Source organism: Talpa occidentalis, unplaced genomic scaffold, assembly GCF_014898055.3.
Source record: "Talpa occidentalis isolate TD23 unplaced genomic scaffold, MPIMG_talOcc4v2.1 talOcc4.7, whole genome shotgun sequence".
Taxonomy (NCBI): Eukaryota; Metazoa; Chordata; class Mammalia; order Eulipotyphla; family Talpidae; genus Talpa; species Talpa occidentalis.
Window position 1 is genome coordinate 81233723 of NW_023605083.1, and position 23592 is coordinate 81257314.

Here is a 23592-nt window from a genome sequence, read left to right on the forward strand (position 1 = left end):
ATTATCTGTCAGGCTCTAAGTGATATAGTGGAGTGCATAGATCCTACATGAGTTTCAGGTTAAAAATAGTCCTGAGTTTATTCCATCATTGATGGGAAGTTTTACTTTGTGGGTGTTATTTGTCTTTGCTTCAGTTTTCTTGGGTGTATTTACAGGGCTGTTATGAAGATTAACTTAGATAATTTATATAAAATGCCTTGCTTATATCTGATATAAAGTAGATACTCCTTATAAGGTCTCCTCTTGGTAAGTAGAGGTAAATAGACTACCTCTCAGAAGTCAGTCTTAAAAATTCAGAGGCCAGGCCTCCTTGGTGGCACAGGCAGTTGAGTGCAGCGCTGTGAAGCTGTCTGCAGCCTCTGCAGTACCGGTTCGATCCCCACCAGCTACAGAGATGTCCATGTGGCGAGGCAGACCTCTCCTGTCTCGCCCACTGCTCCCCTCAGTGGTGTGTTTCATCAGTCTGCCTGTTCTGTTCCCCACTCTGTCTCTGGTGAATCCTCTCACCCTCCTGCACATCTGGCCTGTACCCCAGTTCTTGTATAAATAAATAAATCTTTAAAAAAAAAATTCAGAGGCCAAGATTTTTTTTTTTTTTTTTTTGTGAATCATTAAGAAGTCTCTGTGAGGGCCTCCCCTGATGGCGCAGCGGTTGAGCGCGGAGCTGCAAAGCTGCCTGCAGCCTCTGCAGTGCCGGTTTGATCCCCGGCCGCTAGCGAGGGTCCCACATGGTGCGCAGACCTCTCCTGCTGCTCCCCTCAGCAGTGTATTTCGTCAGTCTACCTGTCCTGTTCCCCACTCTGGCTCTGGTGAATTCTCTCACCCTCCCGCGCTTCTGACTGTACCCAGTGCTTGTATAAATAAATAAATAAATCTTAAAAAAAAAAAAGTCTCTGTGAGAGACAGTGTAAATATCTTTTTTGTCTTCCTCCCTCCCTCCTTCTCTCTCTCACTGTTAAAACTGAAATCAAGCCTATCCTACAACCAGTTTTCCATTTATTTACCTATTTATTATATTAGAAAAATTTCCTTTATTTTTTTCATGTTATTTGAGATGTATTTTCTTTTTTTTTTAAAGATTTATTTATGCATACAAGAACTGGGGTACAGGCCAGAGGTACAGGTGAGGGGGTGAGAGGATTCACCAGAGACAGAGTGGGGAGCAGAACAAGCGGATTGACTGAAATACACTGCTGAGGGGAGCAGCGGATGAGATAGGAGAGGTCTGCTGCGCCATGTGGGTGGCTCCCTGGCTGACCGGGGATCAAACTTGTGCTGCAGTAGCTGTGAATTGCTTCATAGTGCTGACGCTTTACCCCTTGCGTCATCAGGGAGGCCCCTGAGATGTATTTTCTAAGGTCATATTTCTAAATAGCTTTTCCTAGAAACCAAAGACCAATTTTGAGTTAGGAAAGTAAAACTTGCCTGATGCTCACCATACTCACTTCAATGTAGCAGCCTCTCCCAAGTTTTAAATTTTGAGATCATGGGATTTTAATGTGAATGTTTTTCCACGTTCTTCTTGTTATTTTCTTGTTATATTGGGCATGAGTATCTGAGAGCTTTATGTAAGCTAACATTGCCATGTTCTCCTCCACTCAAGTTGTTTTAACAGTCAGCAGCTATCAGAAGGCGCGTATTTATGCTTTGTTTCATTTGTGATATCTCCTCTCATCCTTATGTTATGAAGAATGACTTGATAACCAGAAAAACACTAACAAAGAGATAGAGGCATTAGTCTAACAGCTGGTCTACTTAGTTATTCCCTGAGTAAATCATGAGTTTTCTATGCTAGCGAACTTCTGTGCTTGTGCCCTTGTTTATAGCAATGCTCCCCTTAGTGAGTCTCCTGAAAACAAGTATTTCTGTGTAATCATGGGGCTTTCTGATGCGTAGATTCAGGCCAGATATCTCAGACCATCATAAGAGTAATGGTTATAGTAACAGTAATAGCAGTTAATATTTAAATAACATTCACTATGTACAGGTACTATGCTAAGCATTTACTTCTATTAACACATTTGATTCTTATCCCAATGAAATAGGTGTAGGTACCCATTTTAGGAATGAGAACATTGAAGCACAGAGCAGTTAAGTTACTAATAAATGGTAACTAATAAATGGTAAACCCAGGATTTAAATCCAAGCAGTGTCATTTCAGAGTCTGGTCTTAAAAGCTGGTCTATAATGCTTCTTGTTTATCTTTTTCATGAAAGCATAAACATGATGCTAGTTAGTGTTGAAATCTATACTTCCTCTGCTATTTGTGTCCTTACCTCTTTTATTTTTCCATATTTTATAACCCTCATCACCTGGCACTTTATAACTAACTGAAATTTAGTTAAGCTCAGTATTATATTAGCCAGACCTTTGCATTTTTGTCATTTTTCCTTTGAGTATAGAGTGAAAATATTTTCTCTCCTTGTTTAAAGGAATTTCAGGTATCAGCAAATAGGTCAGAAGATTTGGATGGCAAGGGGCACCCGGTGCATGAGGGAGGGGCAGATGGGCCTATTTGTTTTTTTTTTTTTTTTTTTTTTTTTTTAAGAGGCATGTATTTTTATTTATTTATTTGTTTGTTTGTTTGTTTGTTTATACAAGCACTGGGTACAGTCAGAAGCGCAGGAGGGTGAGAGAATTCACCAGAGCCAGAGCAGGGAGCAGAGCAGGCAGAAGGACCGAAGGACACGGCTGAGGGGAGCAGCAGGCGGCAGGAAAGGTCTGCGCGCCATGTGGGACCCTCCTCCGGTGGCCGGGGAGCAGCCGGGGATCGAACCGGCGCCGCAGAGGCTGCGGGCAGCTTCGCAACCCAGCACTCAACCGCTGCGCCACCAGGGAGGCCCCAGATGGGCCTATTTGAATAAAGGTTACTTTATTCAGTTTTCTGAGGGTGTTTGAGAGCCCTTGTAGTTAGGAAGGAGGTTATACTCCTGTCGGCACTACGCTGTTGCTAAGCCCAGTCTATTCTTGTTGAAGTTCCTGGAAGGCTTAGAGCTGTTGAAGTTAAAGAAAGTTGTTACTGCTGACTCCTCACAGTAGCTAGAACCCACTCTCCTTTTGTGCTAGCAATCCCGCCTTCCTGGCCTCTCCCTGATTTCCTGTATCACCTTCTTTCTTTCTTTTTTTTTTCTTTAAAGATTTATTTATTTATTTATTTATTTATTTATTTATTTATTTATTTATTTATACAAGCACTGGGTACAGTCAGAAGCGCGGGAGGATGAGAGAATTCACCAGAGCCTGAGCGGGGAGCAGAGCAGGCAGAAGGACCAAAGTACACTGCTGAGGGGAGCAGCGGGTGGCAGGAGAGGTCTGCGTGCCATGCGGGACCCTCCTCCGGTGGCCGGGGAACAGCCGGGGATCGAACCGTCGCTGCAGAGGCTTCGGGCAGCTTCGCAACCCAGCGCTCAACGCTGCGCCACCGGGGAGGCCCACCTTCTTTCTTTTTAAGATTTATTTTTGGGGGGTGGGGGGTGGGAGGGGAAGGATTGGGGTCAGAATGGGGCGTTTGCAATTGTATGGGGGAATATAAAAATAAAATTTAATATTTAAAAAAAAAAAAAAAAAAAGATTTATTTTTGCATACAAGAACTTGGGTGTAGGCCAGAGGTATGAGGGAGATGAGAGAATTCACCAGAGACAGAGTGGGGAGCAGAACAGGCTGATCTGCTGAAATACACCGCTGAGTGGGAGCAGCAGGTGACAAAGGAGAAGTCTGTTGTGCCATGTGGGTCAGCTCCCTGATGGGGAATCAAACACAGGCCTTCTCAGTGATAGTGCTGAGACTTAACCCCTATGCCACTGGGGAGATCCTTTACCACCTCCTTTCTTTATAACAGCTTCCTTTCTAAATAGCCTTTCCCAATCCTCATTGCTTAGGAGGTTACTGTTTTTACAGATGAAGAAACAAAAGCCTACCGAGACTTAAGTGACTTGTCAGTTTTCAAATCCTGGCAGTCAAAGTCTGTGCTCTTAACCACTGTGTTGTAATATATGGTGGCACATCATGGGAGCAGCAGGCTAGTGATATTTTGTTATTAACTTGTTCCATCAAAGAATATTAAAAAAATTATGTTTCCAGTTCAAAATCTAGAAGCTTAAAATAACAGTAGTCCTGGTCTCCCTGGTGGCGCAAGGGGTTAAGCACGGCACAAGGGGTTAAGCACAGCACTGTGAAGCTGTCCGCAGTCTCTGCAGCACGAGTTCGATACTCCGGCCAGCCAGGGAGCAACCCACATGGCGCAGCAGACCTCTCCTGACTCGGCTGCTGCTCCCCTCAGCAGTGTATTTCAGTCAATCCACCTTTTCTGTTCCCCACTCTGTCTCTGGTGAATCCTCTCACACCTCTGGCCTGTACCCCAGTTCCTGTGTACATAATAAATCTTTAAAAAAAAAAATAGGGGCCTCCTTGGTGGCACAGGTGGTTGAGCGCCGCTCTGTGAAGCTGTCCGCAGCCTCTGCAGCGCGGGTTCAATCTCGGCCGGCCAGCGAGAATTCCACATAGTGAAGCAGACCTCTCCTGTCTCGCCCACTGCTCCCCTCTGCAGTATATTTCTTCAGTCTGCCTGTTCTGTTCCCTGCTCTGTCTCTGGTGAATCCTCTCACCCTCCCGTGCATCTGGCCTGTACCCCGGTTCTTGTATAAAAATAATCTTTAAAAAAAAACCAAAAAAATAGTCCTTTGTTTTTCTCAGTAGACTACAGTTTGGGCAGATCATGGCAAGGATAGCTAATTTTTACTTAGATGGTGTCAGCTGAGGTAATTTGACTGGAGGTGATGTACCTATTCCCATGGCGGCTCACTCACACGGCTGGCAAATTAGTTCTGCTTCTTGGTGCCTCTCCATATGAGCCTCTTCCTAGACTGCTTGAACTTCCTCACAGCCTAGTGGCTGGATTCCCAGAATGAGCATCCCAAGAGATAATAAGTGGAAACTTCCAGTTTCTGAAGGCCTGGACCTAGAAACTGACATAGTAACTTCTGCTACATCCTGTTGTTCCACCAGTCCCAGAATTCAGATGCCAGGGAGCTGATGTAGAGTTTGCTTCTAGTAGGAAAAATGTCAAAGAATTTGGATGTTGTTTCTTAGAAATGCCATGTTAATAGCTGTTAGAAAGGGGTCTCTTGGGATATGTGAATTGGCTTAATGCTTGCTTTTAGTTAAGCAAAATAACATTTTTATAAATGAATAGAAATATGAGATTTTTGTTTTTCTGAAAGAAAGACTTCTGTGTAATTACCAGCTGTATCTTCAACACAAATTGTTAGTTCTTTGTATTTAGAAACAAAAACCTCCAATCTAATTTAATCTTTCCTAGAAAATCCCATCAGGGCATATAGTTTCTATTAGGGTAAAGAAGATAATTTGTTTTTAACTAGGGTCTTTGAAGTCTTGTCAGCTCCTCCTTAAATTGAGACAGACTGCACTGCCCCAAGGAAAATACAGCTTTACTGGGGTTCTCATTTTGCTGAAGTGATCCCCTCTGGAGATAGGGTGTGTAGTCCTTTCAGGTTGAATTTTCAATCTTACTACAGCTGTGGGGACTGTCAGAAAGCTTCCCTCAAGGGCCTCCCCGGTGGCACAGCGATTGAGCATTGGGTTGCGAAGCTGCCCGCAGCCTCTGCAACGCCAGTTCGATCCCCAGCCACCGGGCAAGGGTCCCACATGGCGCGCAAACCTCTCCTGCCTCCTGCTGCTCCCCTCAGCAGTGTACTTCGTCAGTCTGCCTGCTCTGCTCTGCTCTGGCTCTGGTGGATTCTCTCACCCTTCCGCGCTTCTGACTGTACCCAGTGCTTATATAAAAAAAAATATATATAAAAATCTTAAAAAAAAAAAAAAAAAGGAAGAAAGCTTCCCTCAAGGCCCTTTATTATAGATTCAGGTGAGAAAGGCCCCTGGTTTCCTAAGTAGATCTCCTTTAGGATCCTATTTCACAGCTTTTAGTTTGTACAGGGAGGATCACATGAAATCATGAAGGCCTGGTCTACATGGGAATGTTCACCTATGATAGCTGTTCCTCCCAGGTAATCAAAGGAATAGTTTTCCAACTTTTTGCCATCCATATTCTCTCTGCCTTAAACTACTCTTCTAAAATAAAAGAACAGGTCTCCTGATTAACTGCAGTCATTCTGAATGAGACTGAATAGCTCATTCAACCCTTCTCCCACTCAGATGGGTACTTCGCATAATTATGAGGGAATGCAAGATTTCAGGGGAAGGAAAAAGCAGAACTTTTGCCTCGATGTTGTGTGGGCAGTTTATACCTCAGTGTGAGATCAAGACTACTGTGAAATACAGAGGAAGGAAGCATTACTTCTAGATGACAAGCTGCGAAGACTTTAACTCAAGCCATGCTGGAAAGGATAGTACAGGCGCAGAAACAAAATAAGAATTAAAGATGATTGGGTAGAAAAAATACAAAGAACACAAATAGTATGTCTGGATGTAGTTAACAGAAATGACGAGTAGTCAGAGTTCCAGAAAGGTAGGCTATTCTCTTGAGTAGGCTATATATTTCTTTAATTCCTCTAAAAGATTCTCCTTTTGGAGGTCACCTGTGCCACTTACAAGGGAGACATTTGATACTACACACTGAGATCTTTTTTCCCCCAAGAAATGGCCTCATCAGGGAAAACCAAGTCAGGTTTATGTTTCATAGTCTTGGGGGTCTTGTTTTGCATTTGACTTTTTATGAATTCGCAAGTTGAACTACAGAATACAAAGCACTTTTGTCAAAAATCTGTCAACTGTGTATGTGTGGATCTGTTCTGGGCTCCATTTTGTTAGATCTCTCCTTTTGTCAGAACCACTCTGTCTTGATTTTTGTTGTTTTATGGTAAATTTTGAAATATGTACTATGATTCTTTCACCTTTATTATTATTAGTTATTTTAGTTCCTTTGTCTTTCCACTTAACTTTTAGACTCATGGTATATTCTCCATTTAGTTTTTTTTTTTAAAACAAATCTTTCATTGGGGTTTCCTTGCCCCTCCCTGGCCTGGTTCTACTGACCTGGGAATCCTACTTTATTTCTGTTCCTTTATCCTTAATAAACTTTTTCTTTCTATAAAAAAAAAAAATTCTTTTTCATACTATCTTATAATTTTTCTTTCTGTTGTCGCATTAAGATTCAGAATAGCAGTGCTGAAAGCAGATACCTTTGCTATATTCTAGATCTTAGCAGGAAAGCATTCCATCTTTCACACATTAAGTGCTGGCTATAGGTGTTTGGTAGCTACCTTGTTTCGGGTAAAAGAAGTTCTGTTCTGTTCCTAGCTTGCTGAGCATCTTATCCATAAATGAATGTTTTTGTTAAATTATTTTTATATGTCTATTAAGATAATCACGGCTTTTCTTCTGTTGAAATGGTGAATTATAATGATAGATTTTTAAATTTGGATCAACTTTATAGTCCCAAGAGAAGCCCCATTTAGTTATGTAGTCTTTATATGTATTGCAAAATTTGGTTTTTAATATTTTATTAAGGATTTTTATGTCTTTTCTCAAGAGGGATATTTTTCTTATGCTGTCTTTGGTTTTGTTAAAACCAAAGTCGTGACTAGCCTCATAAGGTGAGAAGGGAAGTATTTTTTTTCTTATTCTCCAAAATTATTTGTGCAGAATTGGTGTTATTTCTAACTCCTTAAATGTTTGCAATAATTCACCAATCCCTAGACTTTTCTTTGCTGATAGATCTTCACTTTAGCAGATATAGGACTACTCAAAGTTACCTGTTTCATTTTCTGAGAGGAGAAAAACTATTTTAGCATTCTTGCTAGCAAGGAATATATTTCTACATCAGAAGTCCTTCTTTGCCATGACTTGAGAAGGTGTCTTTCTCTTCTTTATTGCTTGAAGTTAAAACTGTGCTGTAACCCTTTGTTGACATATGACTTACTCCTTCCAGGGGCTAGTTTCCTGTTAGTAAGACACAGACTAACCACTTTCCTGGAAGCACTTACATTCTTAGCAGCAGTGTGGTAGGGTACTAATGTCTCTGAATCATTGTCATTATTAAGTACTGCTGTTTTCACTCAAACCCTTAGCTGATGGCCAAATTAAATTTTTATTTTGTTCCTTATATTTATCAAAAAGTTGGGATATCGTTCATATATTTATTGGCCATATAGCTCAATTTTTTTAATTGAGGTAACCACAGCTTACATTGTTTGTGTTGTAAAGGTATAGGATTGCCCTCTTCGGGTGTTATTGCTACCCCACACCCACCACCAGAGCACCCACAGTCTGTCCCCACAGTCTGTTGTGCTCCCTTCCCAATTTGTGCTTGCCCCACCCTCCCCCTCTCCCTTTGGTAGTCTCAGACAGCTGAATTTCTTAATCTTTATTCCTGTGGGAAGAAGGGAGTTTGAGGCTGTATAATAATGAGACTATGCCACTTAAATCCAATCCAAGTTAGCTGAAGTGCAGGGTAATAGAAATAAGTTAGCTTTCTTAATATTGAAATTCCTCCTCTTTTTGGACTATATTCATTCTCAGAACATTTGTCATTCAAAACTTTCTATTTTATTCAATGGATTCAGTCATGCTAACCTGTGCATAATTTCTTTATTAATTATATATCAATTTTAAGTGTACTGGAGGAGGTCACAGTAGCCCTACCATGAATTATTTTGTATTGTCATTTTTATTTTTTGTAAGTTTTTGTGTTTTATATGGTTTATCAGAGCATTTCTTACAGGACTTGCTTATATGTGAGAACAACTTGTATATGAGTAATTTTTTAGGACATAATATATATATAACTTCTCTGTTAGTTTAAAAATTCAAAGATTTTAAGCTTCTCTTCTATTTCTTAGAAGTTCTTCTTAGTGAACCATGAAAAGAATTCTATGTCTCAGGCATAATAGCTGTTTTTTGTTCCTGGTTCATTCTGTGTTCAGAGCAACTTTTTTTTTTTAAGATTTATTTTATTTATTTATGCATACAAGAGCTAGGGTGTAGGCCAGAGGTAAAGAAGGTGAGAGGATTCACCAGAGACAGAGTGGGGAGCAGAACAGGCGAATTAACTGAAATACACTACTGAGGGGAGCAGCGGGCAAGACGGGAGAGGTCTGCTGTACCATGTGGGTCAGCTCCATGGATGGGGATGGACTCGTGCTGCAGTGGTTGCTGATAGCTTCATAATGCTGAGACTTAACCCCTTGCATCACAGAGCAACTTGTATAAGCCGTTTTGCATTGCTTATTTATCAACTATTGTTTTGGTGTAGGATGCTTTTATGAACTATTTTATGAGTTATTCCAGTAGGTAGTAGTTTTGTTTTTTTTTAAATTTCTTCCCAGGATTTTTTTCTCGGTGCTTTGAGGGAACTTCTAAAATGTTTTCCTACTTTTAGTTAATTTCAGGAAATTATATTTGAATTCATTATACAATGTAAATGTTTAATTAATGAAAAATATATAATTGTAGTGTGTTAACCAAACTCAAGGTTGAGAGCACAGTCCTCTAAACTATTGCCATCACTTCAGATACCAACCACAGTTCAGGGGTCTGCAGGGCCCATCCTCACTTCTAATGCTCAAATGGCTACAAATTTGGTGATTCCCCCCAGTTGTTCTCAGGCTCTGTAATTCTCTAGCATGACTCATAGAACTTAGGAAAGTGCTATACTTAAAGTTATAGTTTTGTTAATGCAAAAGGATAAATCAGAACCTGCCACCTAAGGGAGACTTATTAGAGTGAAGTCTGGGAGGATTCCAAACATGAAGCTTCTGTTGTTTTCAGAGACACATAGCCCTCCTGGCATTAAAGCACGTCAATACTAAGAGTATTGACAACCAGGGATGTTCACTTGAGCTTCGATATCCAGAGTTTTTACTGGGGTTTTATTATAGAATCATAATTATCATTCTCCACTTGACACACTGTCCGCCTCCCCCACTATCCTGGAAGGTTGGGCCAGTGGTACTGTTTGGCTCCAAACTGCAATGCTTTAAGCACATGATTGGTCTTACTGGAGTGACCAGCTCCTTCCTACGTTATCATATTATAACAAACTATCTAGGGCCTGCCATTAGTCACCTTATTATAAACTCTCAGGTGTGGTCTAAAGGATACTCCTATCATTTGGGAGATTCTAGTAGTTTAGAGATTACCTCCAGGGCAAGCTAGATTCTTCATTATGCAATACTATAACATACATCTCCTATCCAGAATTAATAATATTAGTATGTTTTTTACTTTTAGAGAAATAAAACGTTAGGAATACTGCAGGGAAAATTCTGGTACATTGCGTCCCTCAGATCCCCATCTACATAGATATTTCTCCATAGCTTACCTTGTGTATTTTTTACAGAAAAGTTGCAACAGTTGTAGAAAGAATCCCCCAAAACTCTCACTCAGAATCCCCCGTACTATATTTGTATCATCATTTCTCTTTACTCTTTCCCCAAATCTTTCCATTTAGTATTTCATAAAAACAAATAGTGGGGCCTCCCCTGGTGGCACAGGCGGTTGAATGCACACTGTGAAGCTGTCCGCAGCCTCTGCAGTGCTGGTTCGATCCTGGCCAGCCGGCAAGGGTCCCACATGGCACAGCAGACCTCTCCTGTCTCGCCCACTGTTGCCCTCAGTAGTATATTTCGATCAGTCTGCCTGTTCTGTTTCCCACTCTCTCTCTGGTGAATTCTCTCACCCTCCCATGCATCTAGCTTATGGCCCGGTTCTTGTATAAATAAATAAATAAATCTGTGAAAAAAAAAACCAAAAAAAAAGAGATTATCCAAATTAGAAAATTACATTGATGTGATGCTGTTTCCTGAACTATTGTCAAATTTAGTTGTTGCAATTAATCTTATTTATAGAAAGAAAATCTTGGATCATGTGTCATGTTCAGTTGTCACGTGTCTTTATTCTCTCTTAATCTGGAACAGTTTCTCTATCTTTTAACATTTATGATTGATGGCTTCATAGATAATCCTTCACTTTGGAGCTGTTTGATATTTCCTAATGATTGTACTTAGGTTATGTGTTTTTGACAAGATTATGAGTAATATTGTATTTTCCTCAGTGTGTCCTGTCAGGAGCCACTTGATATCAGCTTGTCGTGTTACTCATGCTGTTAACTTGACTTTTAAGTCATGGCTCAGGTGTTATTTGTCAGGTTTCTCCACTTGTGAGGAGATTGTTTGAGTTCATGTATCCTGTTATTGATCTGTCACTTGTTTACCATTCATTGGTGGTGGTGACTGAATTGGTTATTACTGTGATAGTTGTCAAGTGGTGATTTTTCTAATTCCGTCATTCCTTTTACATTTATTAGTCTGCATTTTAATATATAAGAAAGTTTTTTCTTTATATCAGTATGAACTCATGGGTTCTTTTCTTTTTTCCCCAATGAGTTACAGCCCATTACTGGAATTCTCTTAATTCAGACATCAATAAATGTTTGATCTTTTACTTATGTGGGAATGTGGTTTTTCCTAAATTTTTTTAAGGACAGACTTACATATTGTGTTCTTGGTAGGCAGGGTTTTGTTTTTGTTTTTTTTTCACTTAGCTCTTTAAATATAGCATCCCTTTCCTTTCTTACCTGCAAGCTTTCTGCTTAGAAAATTGTATGTAAAAAGTTGTGTTTATCTTGGAGGCTTTAAAAATTCTTACACTTTGATTTTTGACAAGTTGATTTCTTATGTGTTTCAGTGTGAATTTCTTGGATTCAGGCTGGTTTGGGGTCTTTGGGCTTCTTGAATCTGCATGTCCATTTCCTTCCCTGGACTTTGGAAATTTATACCCAGTATTTCTTTAAATAAACACTTTTCCCTTTTCTTGTTCTATTCTTCCATAAACCTCAGGCTTTCTTCACTCTTCTTCATTCTTTTTTTCCTTTTGATCCTGATTGGATAATTTCAAGTCATTTGTCTTTGAATTTTGTTTCTTCTGCTTAAGTGTGATATCAAATTCTTCTCAAAATTTTCAGTAGTTATTGTATTCTTTAGCCTCCAAATTTATGTTTAGTTTTTGTGTTTTCCCTCTTTGTTGGTATTCTCATTTTTTTCATACTTCATTTTCTTACGCTCATAAAATATCTTTGATGATCATTTTGAATTATTTGACTCCATTTCATTAGGATAATTTTCTGGGGTTCTATTCCATTTTCTGTTTGGGTCTTGTCTTGCTGTTTCTTCATAGTTTTGTGTTGGGATCCAAGCATTTGAAAACACAGTCACCTCTCCCAGTTTGAAGTCCTTACTTTCGAAAAATGAGCTAAATGAGCTAAGTATGGAATCTGAGTCGAAACCTTCCTGGCAAAGGGGAGGGATTTATCTTCCCTGGACTGGTGTGTGTAATTTCTCATCAGGGTACATTGCTGTTTTTTCAGAACCTTGTGTTCTCTTGCGCCCTTTGGTGCCTATTTGTGGCATCAGCAGTTCTCTGGTACTTAAGCCGCAAGCTGTTGTCTTTTTTTTTGTACTCAGTGGCTGCCAGGCAACCAAATATTCTGGCTCCTTATCAATAGCCCACATCAAGGGAGACAGATATCATTCTCTTGAGCAAAAGGTGAAGAACCAGAACACCAGAAGCACATTCTACTCTTCTCCCTCCTGAGGGAGGAACCTTAAATTATGTGCCCCTTCCCAAACATGTTGAGTCATGCTGGCTGCAGGATGCTGTCCCTGACTATTCTTTGGTCTCGGCAGCATTCAGGCACCTAAACTAGGCTAATTCTCTCAGTGTTCTAACTAAAGCACAACTAAAACCAATCCCTTGGGCAGTCCTCCAAAGAGATGAAATGCTGGATGTTTGCTCTATTTCCCTGTCACCCTCCCAAAGGTTAAGTCAGAAACTGGGATGTTTTTGCCTCACTGAACTGTGGTAGCTTGGAGAGAGGCTGACATGGGTATAGTGAAATTGCTGCTCTTAGCCATTTTAATGCAGGTGTAAACCTTTGTGTTCCCCTGAGATACTACAAATTCTTCGCTGAATTCCAGAAATCCCATAGATATTTTGGTTCATATATCATTGTTAAAGTGTTGTTTCAGTCGTGATACAGTGACTGAACTTGCTATTCTGCCATATTGCTGATGTCATTTTCTCTTCCCCATGCTTTTTTTAGGCTGCTAGTTTACAAGTGAAATGACATTAGAAACCCACCTACATATTTATTATAATCTTGCATGTTTGTTGCTTTCCAACAAAAGACATTTTATGGCCACATTTAGTATAAATAACCCCATCTTTCCTTGCTAAGGCTACATCATATTTTTTTTTTTTCCTTCCTTGCAAAGTCAGGCTTTCTGTAATAGAAAAAAAAAGGAGGCTAGTAGTGTTAGGGGGGAAAAGGATGTCCTAAAGCTAATTCCATACAGGCTTTGTGGACTCCACCCCCACTCCAGGCCAAAGCCAAAGACACTGGGAACTCCAAATCCCATCACCACCAAAGGGAAGGTGGCTGGGACCTGAGGGTGGGGTTAAGTAGCCAGGTTGCTATAAAGCCAGACATGTGGGCTTTGGAGGGGTTTTCCCCCCATTTTGGCTCTCCGCCAGCTCGCAGCATCCGGCCAGCGCTGAGAGTGCCTTTGGGTTTCCAGGTCGGCGGATCGGGTAGGACGCATTAAAGACTTTATTTCCCTATTTTCTCCCTGAGTTATACATTTTCCTTATTTCCTTTTCCCTTGTAAATAAGCCTTTTATTAACCTTTTGTGTGTGTCTGTAGTGGAGTATTAATAAGTCCCTTTTAAGCACATGGGTGAGGACCCACAGCCAGGCAACCCGTTCAATATCGGGGCTGCCCTATTAACAGCAGTAGGGTTAGAGGTTGACCATTAAATATAAATTTCCTGTTTCTAGAGTACATGATGATGTTTAATTTGAGGCTAAAACACAAAGGAAATGCTTAAACTTTCCACATATGAGGTTACTCAAGAACATTATGTTCATAATCATATTACTCTATTTTTAATTTTTTTAAAGATTTATTCATTTATGCATACAAGAACTGGGGTATAGGCCAGAGGTGCGGGGGGTTGAGAAGATTCACCAGAGATAGAGTGGGGAACAGAACAGGCAGATGAATTGAAATACACTGCTGAAGGGAGCAGTGGTAAAGACAGGAGAGGTCTGCTGTGCCATGTGGGTTGCTCCCTGGCCAGGGTTCAAACAGTGGCTGCGGATAGCTTCATAGGTTGTGTCTTAACCCCTTGCACCACCAGGGAGGCCCATATTGCTCTTTAAAAACATTCTATAGTGTCTCTTTTTTTGAAAGATTTATTTATTTATGCATAGAAGAGCTGGGGTACAGGCCAGACGTGTGGAGGGTGAGAGGATTCACCAGAGAGAGCGGGGAACAGAACAGGCACTGACTGAAATACACTGCTGAGGGGAGCAGCAGGCGAGTCAGGAGAGGTCTGTTGTGCCATGTGGGTTGCTCTCTGGCCGTCCGGGGGATCGAACTTGTGCTGCAGAGGCTGCAGACAGCTTCATACATTGCATCTTACTCCCTTGCGCCACCAGGGAGGCCCTATAGTGTCTCTTTTTAGAGACTTAATAAAAATTACTCAAATCATTGCATAGACTCTCATAATAAAGGTTTAGGTGATAACAACAATAATTACATTCATTATAATGGCAAATCTGACAGGTTTTATATGTCTCTAAAGCAGAATGTAAAATAGCAATGTGCTACCATAGCTATTAATAGGTTAGTATAGTTTCTATAGTCAAATGCCCAAGTTCATATCCAAGTTCCATCTGTTAGGTGACCAGGGTCAGGTTATTTTCCCTTTAAAAAAAACTTGCTTTTTCTTTTGTGCCTCAATTTCCTCATGTATAAAATGGGTATGATAATAATCTCACCTACCTCATGTGTTGTTATGGTGAATTGAATGAAATTATTTATATGTAAGATTAAATATAGAATATTTTATAATAATAGGTGTTGTGTTTGTAATCATTAGTTCTCATTATTTAGAACAGAGCAATTGTAATCAAATTGTTCTTTCCAAGCTTAGTAACTGTTAGATACCATCTTAACAAAAAATGATTAAATGACCTTCCTACTTCATTTACAGAGTTGAAACTGTGGGACAAGCAGACAGAAGAGACAGTATAGGAGTCTGTGCAGAGAAACAGAATGGATGTGACTCTCTGCAGCGGGATCAAGCAGTATGCATTAGTACAAATGGTAAGAGATAAAAAACTGTTATTCTCTGTGAAATATATGAATTACTATAGTAAGACATGAATCCGTTCCAGTATTACACATTGTAGCCAGAGATGTGGTGAGGTCTTAATGCCATGTTCATGTGGTACTATGCACCAGGCATTGTTCTACATCCTTCACAAATAATACATCATTTAATCCTTTTAACAAATTTATGAAAGGGGAATAGCATTTTATACATCTTATAAGTGATAAAAACTGAGCAACTGGCTTAAACTCACATAACTTGGAGATGATTGAATTGGAATTTGCAATAGACAGTTGCAAATTCTGTGTTCCCTAGATCATCTGAATTCAGCGTAGATTATCTACTATTCTGCAGTATGCACACTTTTTTTTTTTAAGATTTATTTATTTTTATACAAGAAGTGGGGTACAGGTCAGAGGCGCAGGAGGGCGAGAGGATTCACCAGAGACAGAGCGGGGAGCAGAACAGGCAGACGGACCAAATACACTGCTGAGGGGAGCAGCAGGCAAGACAGGAGAGGTCCGCCACGCCATGTGGGTATCTCCCTGGCCAGATGGGAATTGAACCCAGGCTGTAGAGGCTACATACAGCTTCATAGTGCTGTGCTCAACTCGCTGTGCCACTGGGGAGGCCCAGTGTGCACACTTTTAAAAATCACTGCCAAGAGGTATAATATTTTGGGCTGCAGGTCAAGCAGTTAGGTAGAAGATTCATATTTGTTCCATGTTGAACAATTTTGCTGTTCCACAAAATGTGATTTTGTAATGGAGTCAAGTTTCATTTGATGTTCTCCATATCAAAAATTCAGACTGTATAGTCTATTCTAAAAAACGCTGGAGGGCCTCCCTGGTGGCACAAGGGTTTTTAGGCACCGCACTATGAAACAATCCGCAGCCGCTGCAGCAAGAGTTCGATCCCTGGCCAGCCAGAGAGCAACCCATATGGCGAGGCAAACCTCTCCTGTCTTGCCTGCTGCTCCCCTCAGCAGTGTATTTCAGTCAGTCTGCCTGTTCTGTTCCCCACTCTGTCTCTGGTGAGTCCTCTTACCCTCCGCTTCTTTGGCCTGTACCCCAGCTCTTGTATGCATAAATAAATAAATCTTTTTAAAATAAATAAATAAATAATAAAAGAATGCTGTACCATGACTCTAAAGTCTTGACCAAAGTCTTAACTTTTTCTCCTGGTTTAGGATCAGAGATTAATTAACAATTAATTACATGTATTATCTTTGACCAGTTGGCATTCCAAAATGTTTTCTTTATCTGAATTGGGAAGTTAGCTGTGTTATTGATGATGAAGAATCTTTTCAATTCTTGTTTATCGCACCCATGCAAATGACTCTTGACCTTAACATCTTAGGTGCAGTTTTTGTGAATGGAAAAGAGATGACTAATCAGTTGCCTGCAGTTACTTCTGGATCCACTGTCACATTTGACATTGAAGCTGTTACCCTCGGATCCACCAATAATAACGAAGGCGGAAACTTCAAACTTCGAGTAACTATTAGCTCAAGTAACAGAGAAGTGGTTTTTGATTGGTTGTTAGATCAATCTTGTGGTTCTCTTTACTTTGGATGCTCATTTTTCTATCCTGGATGGAAAGTGTTGGTGTTCTAAATTTTTGGCTGGCTGGCTGGCTCTAGTTTGTAGGGTTTTTGTTTAGCTCTCCTCCACCCAGTTTAGTTGTAATTGATTTAAAAATCATGAAATTCATCTCTCAGTTAAGCCATCAGAAATGGAATATGCTTACTAGATTTATTTTGAAATATTATAATAATAAGAGGCTTGAATATTGTGGACAAAACCATAAATTGTCTATTTTTTCTTTTAGCATAAATTAATTGAAACATGACATTACAATACAAAACAATTTGACTTTAAAAGTGTGAAAAACTATTGTAAGGCTTATACCCTTTTTAAACTTATTAGGACTAAAAACATAGTAGTATTTTATTAAATAAATCTCCATCTATTAAGGAAAAAGCCATGTAAGACTTTAGAATAAAATAACAGGAATAGACCAGATAGAAGCCAGAGTTCTGTAATATACATTGACTTATTTGATCTCCGCATTGAGCGTGGAATATGCTCTCTGTATTCAGGTATTTGTAAACAGTGTTGGATTTTTATCTCATGTTCAGTAATCTTTAAATCTCAAAACATAATTTTGGCATTTTTAAAAATTACTGAACAAATGTCTACAATAGGCAAAGTACTTTCTGTTCTTGCAATTCAATTCACAATAGCTAGAGTATTTTTACAGGGTAAAACTACTTCCGGAAGTAGTATGTGCAACAGTGTTAACCACTGCACTTGTATGTAATATGCACATGTGCATATCCTGCCTCAGTGATATGCACATTGCTCTTCATAGGGTATGAGTTGCAGTCCAGTTTAATATATGTTTTATAAATGGTCTCTTGGTGGACCAAACAAATATAGGGTGAATACTTGACCTATTTTTGGGAAATAAATTTGTTTAAAATATTTATTTGAAGGAAGGCCTTACTGAGTATGTGAAAATGATCATCTTAACTTGCTATACCAGCCTACAGATTTTTTTTTTCCTAATGTGAATTTCTTTTTCATTTTTACTAGTCGAAAAGTGGAAAAGCAAGTTGGATATTTTTGTAAAATAATTTATTTGGGGGTTCAAATTCCCCGTTGGACAATCCTGACTTTCTTCTCTTTTCAGTAGGTGTCTTTTTTTTTTTTTAAAGTAGATGTCTTTCACTTGTTGATTGTGTTGATGTGCTAGAATGTAGGTGCCCTGTCTACCCCTATCTGAAACAAAATAAAAAGCTGAAAAGTGAAGTGTGTGTATTTTGTTTTTTTCCATGAGGTTAGACTAATCCTACTTTAATCTTTTAAATAGAGACAGAAAGTATTTCTTGTAGATCTACTCATTTTAATTCAGACATTATAACTTGTAAGAAGTAAATTATACTTTCTTATAGCCTGTGTGTTTGACATATAACAGGTACACAATAAAGTTGATTTGAATGTAGATGATTTACTTTCCCTAGAACATTTTCATCTCATTCCCTTCATTCACCAAATATTTATTAACAGTCTTATTTCTTATTTCTGTGGTAGCTCCCTGGCCGGGGATTGAACTTGTGCTGCAGTGGCTGCGGATAGCTTCATAGGTTGCATCTTAACCCCTTGCACCACCAGGGAGGCCCTATCTCATGAAATTTAATATTGATTCAAACCTTTCTATGCCATTTTGTTAATCTTACCTAGAGCAGTTTAAAAAATGTACTTTTGTAGGAAATTAAACTGTTACATAATTTCAAGTCACAGTGAAAATGTCAGTGAAAAATTCTTTCCCATCCATTCTTTATCTTCCCTGAAAGCAGTTGTTTCTGTGTATCCTTTTAGACATATTCAACAACCCAAACAAAAATGGGCACATAATTTTTCAATTAAAACAAACATAAAAAGAAGTACACTACAAATCATCACATCCCTTTTCACTTATATTTTAGCATATGTTCCACATTGGCTCACAAAAAAACTTTTCTGATCTTTTTAATGGCTATAGAACGTTTCATTTATGGGTGTATGAAAATTTCTTTAACCAATACCCTGCTACTTACTTAAGTCTAATCTGCTGTTTTCAACAGCAGTAACAATTTGTCATTTCACACAGTCCAGTTTTTCTGTAGAATAAATCCTAAAGTTGAAATTGTTAGGGAAGAAGTTAAATGTATTGATTTGAATAGAAAGTACCAGATTGCTCTGTCGAAAGGTTGTACCAGTTTATTTTTCTCCCGGAAATGTGTTGAGTGTCCACTCTCCTTACCATTTTTGTTAGCAAATAGTCATCTTTATCAAGCTGAATCATCTCATTCCTTACTGCTGCTTCTGTTAAGTTTTAACTTTGGTCTTCTGTCTCTTCCCCAGTCTACAGTTATACTAACCTTCCTATCCATTCTCCCCAGAATTCCTTTGCTTATCTTTCTCTTCCTGTGGCCATTTTATTTTTGTTTTTTAAAAAGATTTATTTATTTGTGCATACAAGAACTGGGGTACAGTTTAGAGGTGCAGGGGGTGAGAGGATTCACCACAGACAGAGTGGGGAGCAGAACAGGCAGATCCACTGAAATACACTGCTGAGGGGAGTAGTGGAGGGACAGGAGAGGTCTGCTGCGCCATGTGTGTACCTCCCTGGCTGGCTGGGGATTGGCCGTCCGGGGATCGAACTCGTGCTGCAGAGGCTGCGGATAGCTTCTCAGTGTTGTGCTTAACCCCTTGCACCACCAGGAGGCCCCGTGGCCCCATTTTACACATACTGTTCATAATAATACTAATTTCCCATTTACTAAACTTGAAATCTGCTTTTTGTTTGGTAACTCAAAGTTGCCCTCTTAGTCATTTTCTGTTATATAGTACTACCTTATTCTTTGTGAAGCTACTCTCATGGCGTTGTCACTGTTCATTTTCATACTGCACCACCATTCAAAGATTACTTCTTGGGCACTTCATGATAGGCAATGTTCTAGTAGTTGGATGTTTCCTTACAGGACATTTAGTCCTGTCCAAAATGTTCTTTTTTTTTTTTTTTTTTAAAGATTTATTTATTTATTTATTTATACAAGCACTGGGTACAGTCAGAAGCGCGGGAGGGTGAGAGAATTCACCAGAGCCAGAGCGGGGAGCAGAGCAGGCAGAAGGACCGAAGTACACTGCTGAGGGGAGCAGCGGGCGGCAGGAGAGGTCTAGCGCGCCATGTGGGACCCTCCTCTGGTGGCTGGGGAGCAGCCGGGGATCGAACCGGCACTGCAGAGGCTGCAGGCAGCTTCGCAACCCAGCGCTCAACCTCTGCGCCACCGGGGAGGCCCCAAAATGTTCTTTGACAATTGGTTCACACTAAAAGGTGCTTGAAATTTGTTCTCATCAGAAATGTCCATGAGCGTATTTGGCCCATAATTCATTAAATAATACACTTAGCTATGTGAAAAATTTTTTATTGTATATCATGAATTTTGTTTGGTTTTTATATTTATCCTTCCTCATCAATTTCAGCAGGATTAATCTTAAATAAATAAGCGATTGCTCTGAAGTATATGTATCACCATAATTATCGGCATTTACTTGTTATATATGTTAATAATTTCAGGTACATGAATTTGATTCTGTTGGTAATAGGAAGTCAGTCGCCATAGTTGAGTGTGACATGGCTTTACTGTTCCTCTCTTAACATTTCAATAAATCTCCAAATTGAAGGATAACGAACTGCCATCAGCATTTGAAATTTGCTGTGCCAAGCTTCTCTTTTGTTATTTGTGCTGTGGTCACTGTTCAGTACCCATGATAAACATTACGAGTTTCTGATGGATATTTTGTAGTTTCAGGTTTCTGCCTCTGCCATGCCTTTCATGGACACTCAATATAACCCATCTTGTTTTCTAAATGTTCTTTTCTTTTTTTAAAGAGGTAGATTTTTTTAAAAATTTATTTATTTATACAAGAACTGGGGTATAGTCAGAGGCACGGGAGGGTGAGAGAATTCACCAGAGACAGAGTGGGGAGCAGAACAGGCAGACGGACCGAAGACACTGCTGAGGGGAGCAGTGGGTGAGGCAGGAGAGGTCTGTGCGCCATGTGGGTTTCTCCCTGGCTGGCTGGGAATCGAACCCGTGCTGCAGACAGCTTTACAGGGCGGCACTCGACCCGCTGCGCCACCAGGGAGGCCCTTTCTAAATTTTCTTCTGCATTCTCAGTGTACTCAAAACTCGTATCTTTAAAAGGCACATATAGAAATCCAAACATGAATGTGTAGATAGAAGTCAACTTTTTATTTTCATATACTCACCTGTTAGACTTGAAGACAATGCTTTACCACATTGTGAAGTGTCTAACAAGCATCCTTTTATAAATGATAGTTGATACAATTTTGAAATCTACCATGTATAAAGGGCTAAATGTCAAGATTCCTTTCCCATGTAAATGCAAGTACCTTGTCATCTATTAGCTATTCATCTTTATCATCTTACCTTTTGTTAGCGCTTAAATCAATAACAGGGTCCCAATACTACACTGTGCACAATTTGGTGAACCGTTGGTGCTGTTTGGTAGTGCCATCACTGAATGTGGTACTGACACTTAAATAGCAAAGTTTCATAAATAAAAGTTCTTTCATCTTGAACTGTGTAATCATGCATAAGAAAAGGTTCTCTGCATGTCACTCTTATGCCTCTGGAATTTCAACCCCATGCAACGTAGCTGGTTTTGAAGGTTGGTATCTTTTTTTTTTCAAGTTTTTTTTTTTTAATTTATTTATACAAGAGCTGGGGTACAGGCCAGAGGCACAGGAGAGTGAAAGAATTCACCCGAGACAGAGTGGGGAACAGGGCAGGCAGATTGACTGAAATATACTGCTGAGGGGAGAAGTGGGCGAGACTGGAGAGGTCTGCTGTGTCATGTGGGTATCTCCCTGGCTGGCTGGGAATCGAACCCATGCTGCAGAGGCTGTGGACAGCTTCACAGTGCTGTGTGCAACCCACTGCACTACTGGGGAGGCCCCTGAGGTTGGTATCTTGAAATTTTTTTTGAAGATTTATGCTTATGAGAACTAGGGTGCAGGCCAGAGGTGCAGGGAGTGAGAGGATTCATCAGAGACACAGTGGGGAGCAGAACAGGCGGATCCACTGAAATACACTGCTGAGGGGAGCAGCAGGTGAGACAGGGTTAACTCCTTGGCTGGGGATGGAACTCATTTTGCAGTGCCTGGCCATACCTTCACAGTGCTGTGCCTTTAATCCCTGCGCCACCAGGGAGGCCCTTGTTTTGAATTTTCTTTACTTGCCTTTCTTTCTAGTAGCACTAACTGAACCTTTTCATTATCAACATCACAGTCTTAAAGAACCTTTGAAGGCAACATCACAGTTCTTCACAGTACATGGTGGTTCTGCATGTGATTTTAACCTATTCAGGTTTTTCCTTCCTCTTCAACATTGTGATGTTTTTCTCTCCCATCTTGAATGGTTGTATTATCCAAATGCTGACTAGTTGTGTTATTCGACATTACAGATTTTCCTCTTAACAGCTCCAGTACCTTTTATTCCTATTTCTGTTCAAGGAATGGAAATGGTAATGAAAACTATTGTAATGTAACATTTATTTTTGTCAGTATAATGTTTGTGACATTCTGCTGAGCATTTTCATATTGCCAGGCAACAGAAAGGTTTTCTTTTGTAACTTCAGACAAATGGCTGCTGGTTTACTGGTAGGGGAGACCTCGTGGTTCAGGACTTGACACCCATTAAAATCTCCCACACATCATAGTTACTGGACATTGATTCAAGGAAAACATGGACTTAGTTTTAGGGGGAGTTAGATGCCTGGAATTCCCCTTCATGGCAGCTATTAGACTGACTGAACCACTATGTGGTAGGAGAGTCACCCCACCATTCTCATTTATCCCAAACAAGCCAGAACAGCATTTGTTTTAATAGCTACTTAATCCAGTTCCTCCTTTGAAACTCCTTTATTGAATGACCCAGCCACATCCAACCAAATACCCAGTGCTACATTAATACACCATCTTCAACTTCTTGCCTTCTGTGCATTTTTCTAACTGTAGGGCTCTTCCTCAATATAGTTAATATAAATCCCACCTTTCTGCTAAGATTTGAACCCTGACCAATCTACCTAATTATGCACCATTTGAAAGCACTAGGCTACAGAGGCAAAGTAGGGTTATCAGCAACACAGTCACAATTAATGGACAGTAAAATACTATTATTGTCTTAATCCTGTAAACCAAAAATACAAATAAATGTTATGGGCTACTTGAAACAAGATTTTACTAAGCATGGATATCTTTGACAGCACCAGATTTTCAGGAGCCTTTTGATAGGGACCAACATCTCAATGGTTGTTTTGAACTGGACTAAATGTCAACTAATCAGGTATTTCACCTGGCTACAGTAGCCTCCTAGTTATTCTCCTACGTAGAGCCTCTTCTCGCCCAAATTCTTAAAGCCATATAGCTCAATGAAAACCACAAATTGGCTTGTGTCATATATGCAGTAAATCTCCTAAAACTTCCAAATGCTTGATATTCAAACCCTTAAAATGGCATATAAATCCCTCAGTTCATGTCACCATCTGAGCCCCAGCTAAGACCTTAGGCAGTACTAAAGTTAGTGAAATTAGTTTAACAGTCTAATGAAAAGGAATACTTAAATGCACAGTGAATCTGGGACGCAGAAAGGGGCGCTCATCTCTTAATACACAGCAACATGTATAGAGCCAACAGAACAACTAAACTCAATTCTTCAGATGTATTCCTTTTCTAAGTACTGCTGACTTTACAAATATTTAAACCTTTAATTTCATACTATATATCATTTTAGTTTGTAATTACTCATTTGCATCCCTTGCTAGCCTTATTTAGGTCAAAATAATTTTTCATTTAAAAGAAAAATCAGG

The 23592-nt window shown here is 39.7% G+C and overlaps 1 protein-coding gene across 2 annotated transcripts in view; it reads left to right on the forward strand.

Annotated features, from left to right (window-relative positions):
• CRLF3 (cytokine receptor like factor 3) overlaps positions 1-17963 on the forward strand; it is a 41259-nt gene extending 23296 nt beyond the window's left edge. For both annotated transcript variants that reach the window (XM_037492862.2, XM_054689009.1), the window contains exons 7-8: positions 15032-15144; positions 16511-17963. In XM_037492862.2, coding sequence (XP_037348759.1) covers positions 15032-15144; positions 16511-16767 — 370 coding nt within the window. In that variant the 3' untranslated portion in view covers positions 16768-17963. The remainder of the gene's footprint in view (positions 1-15031; positions 15145-16510) is intronic.
• Positions 17964-23592: the final 5629 nt, after the last annotated feature.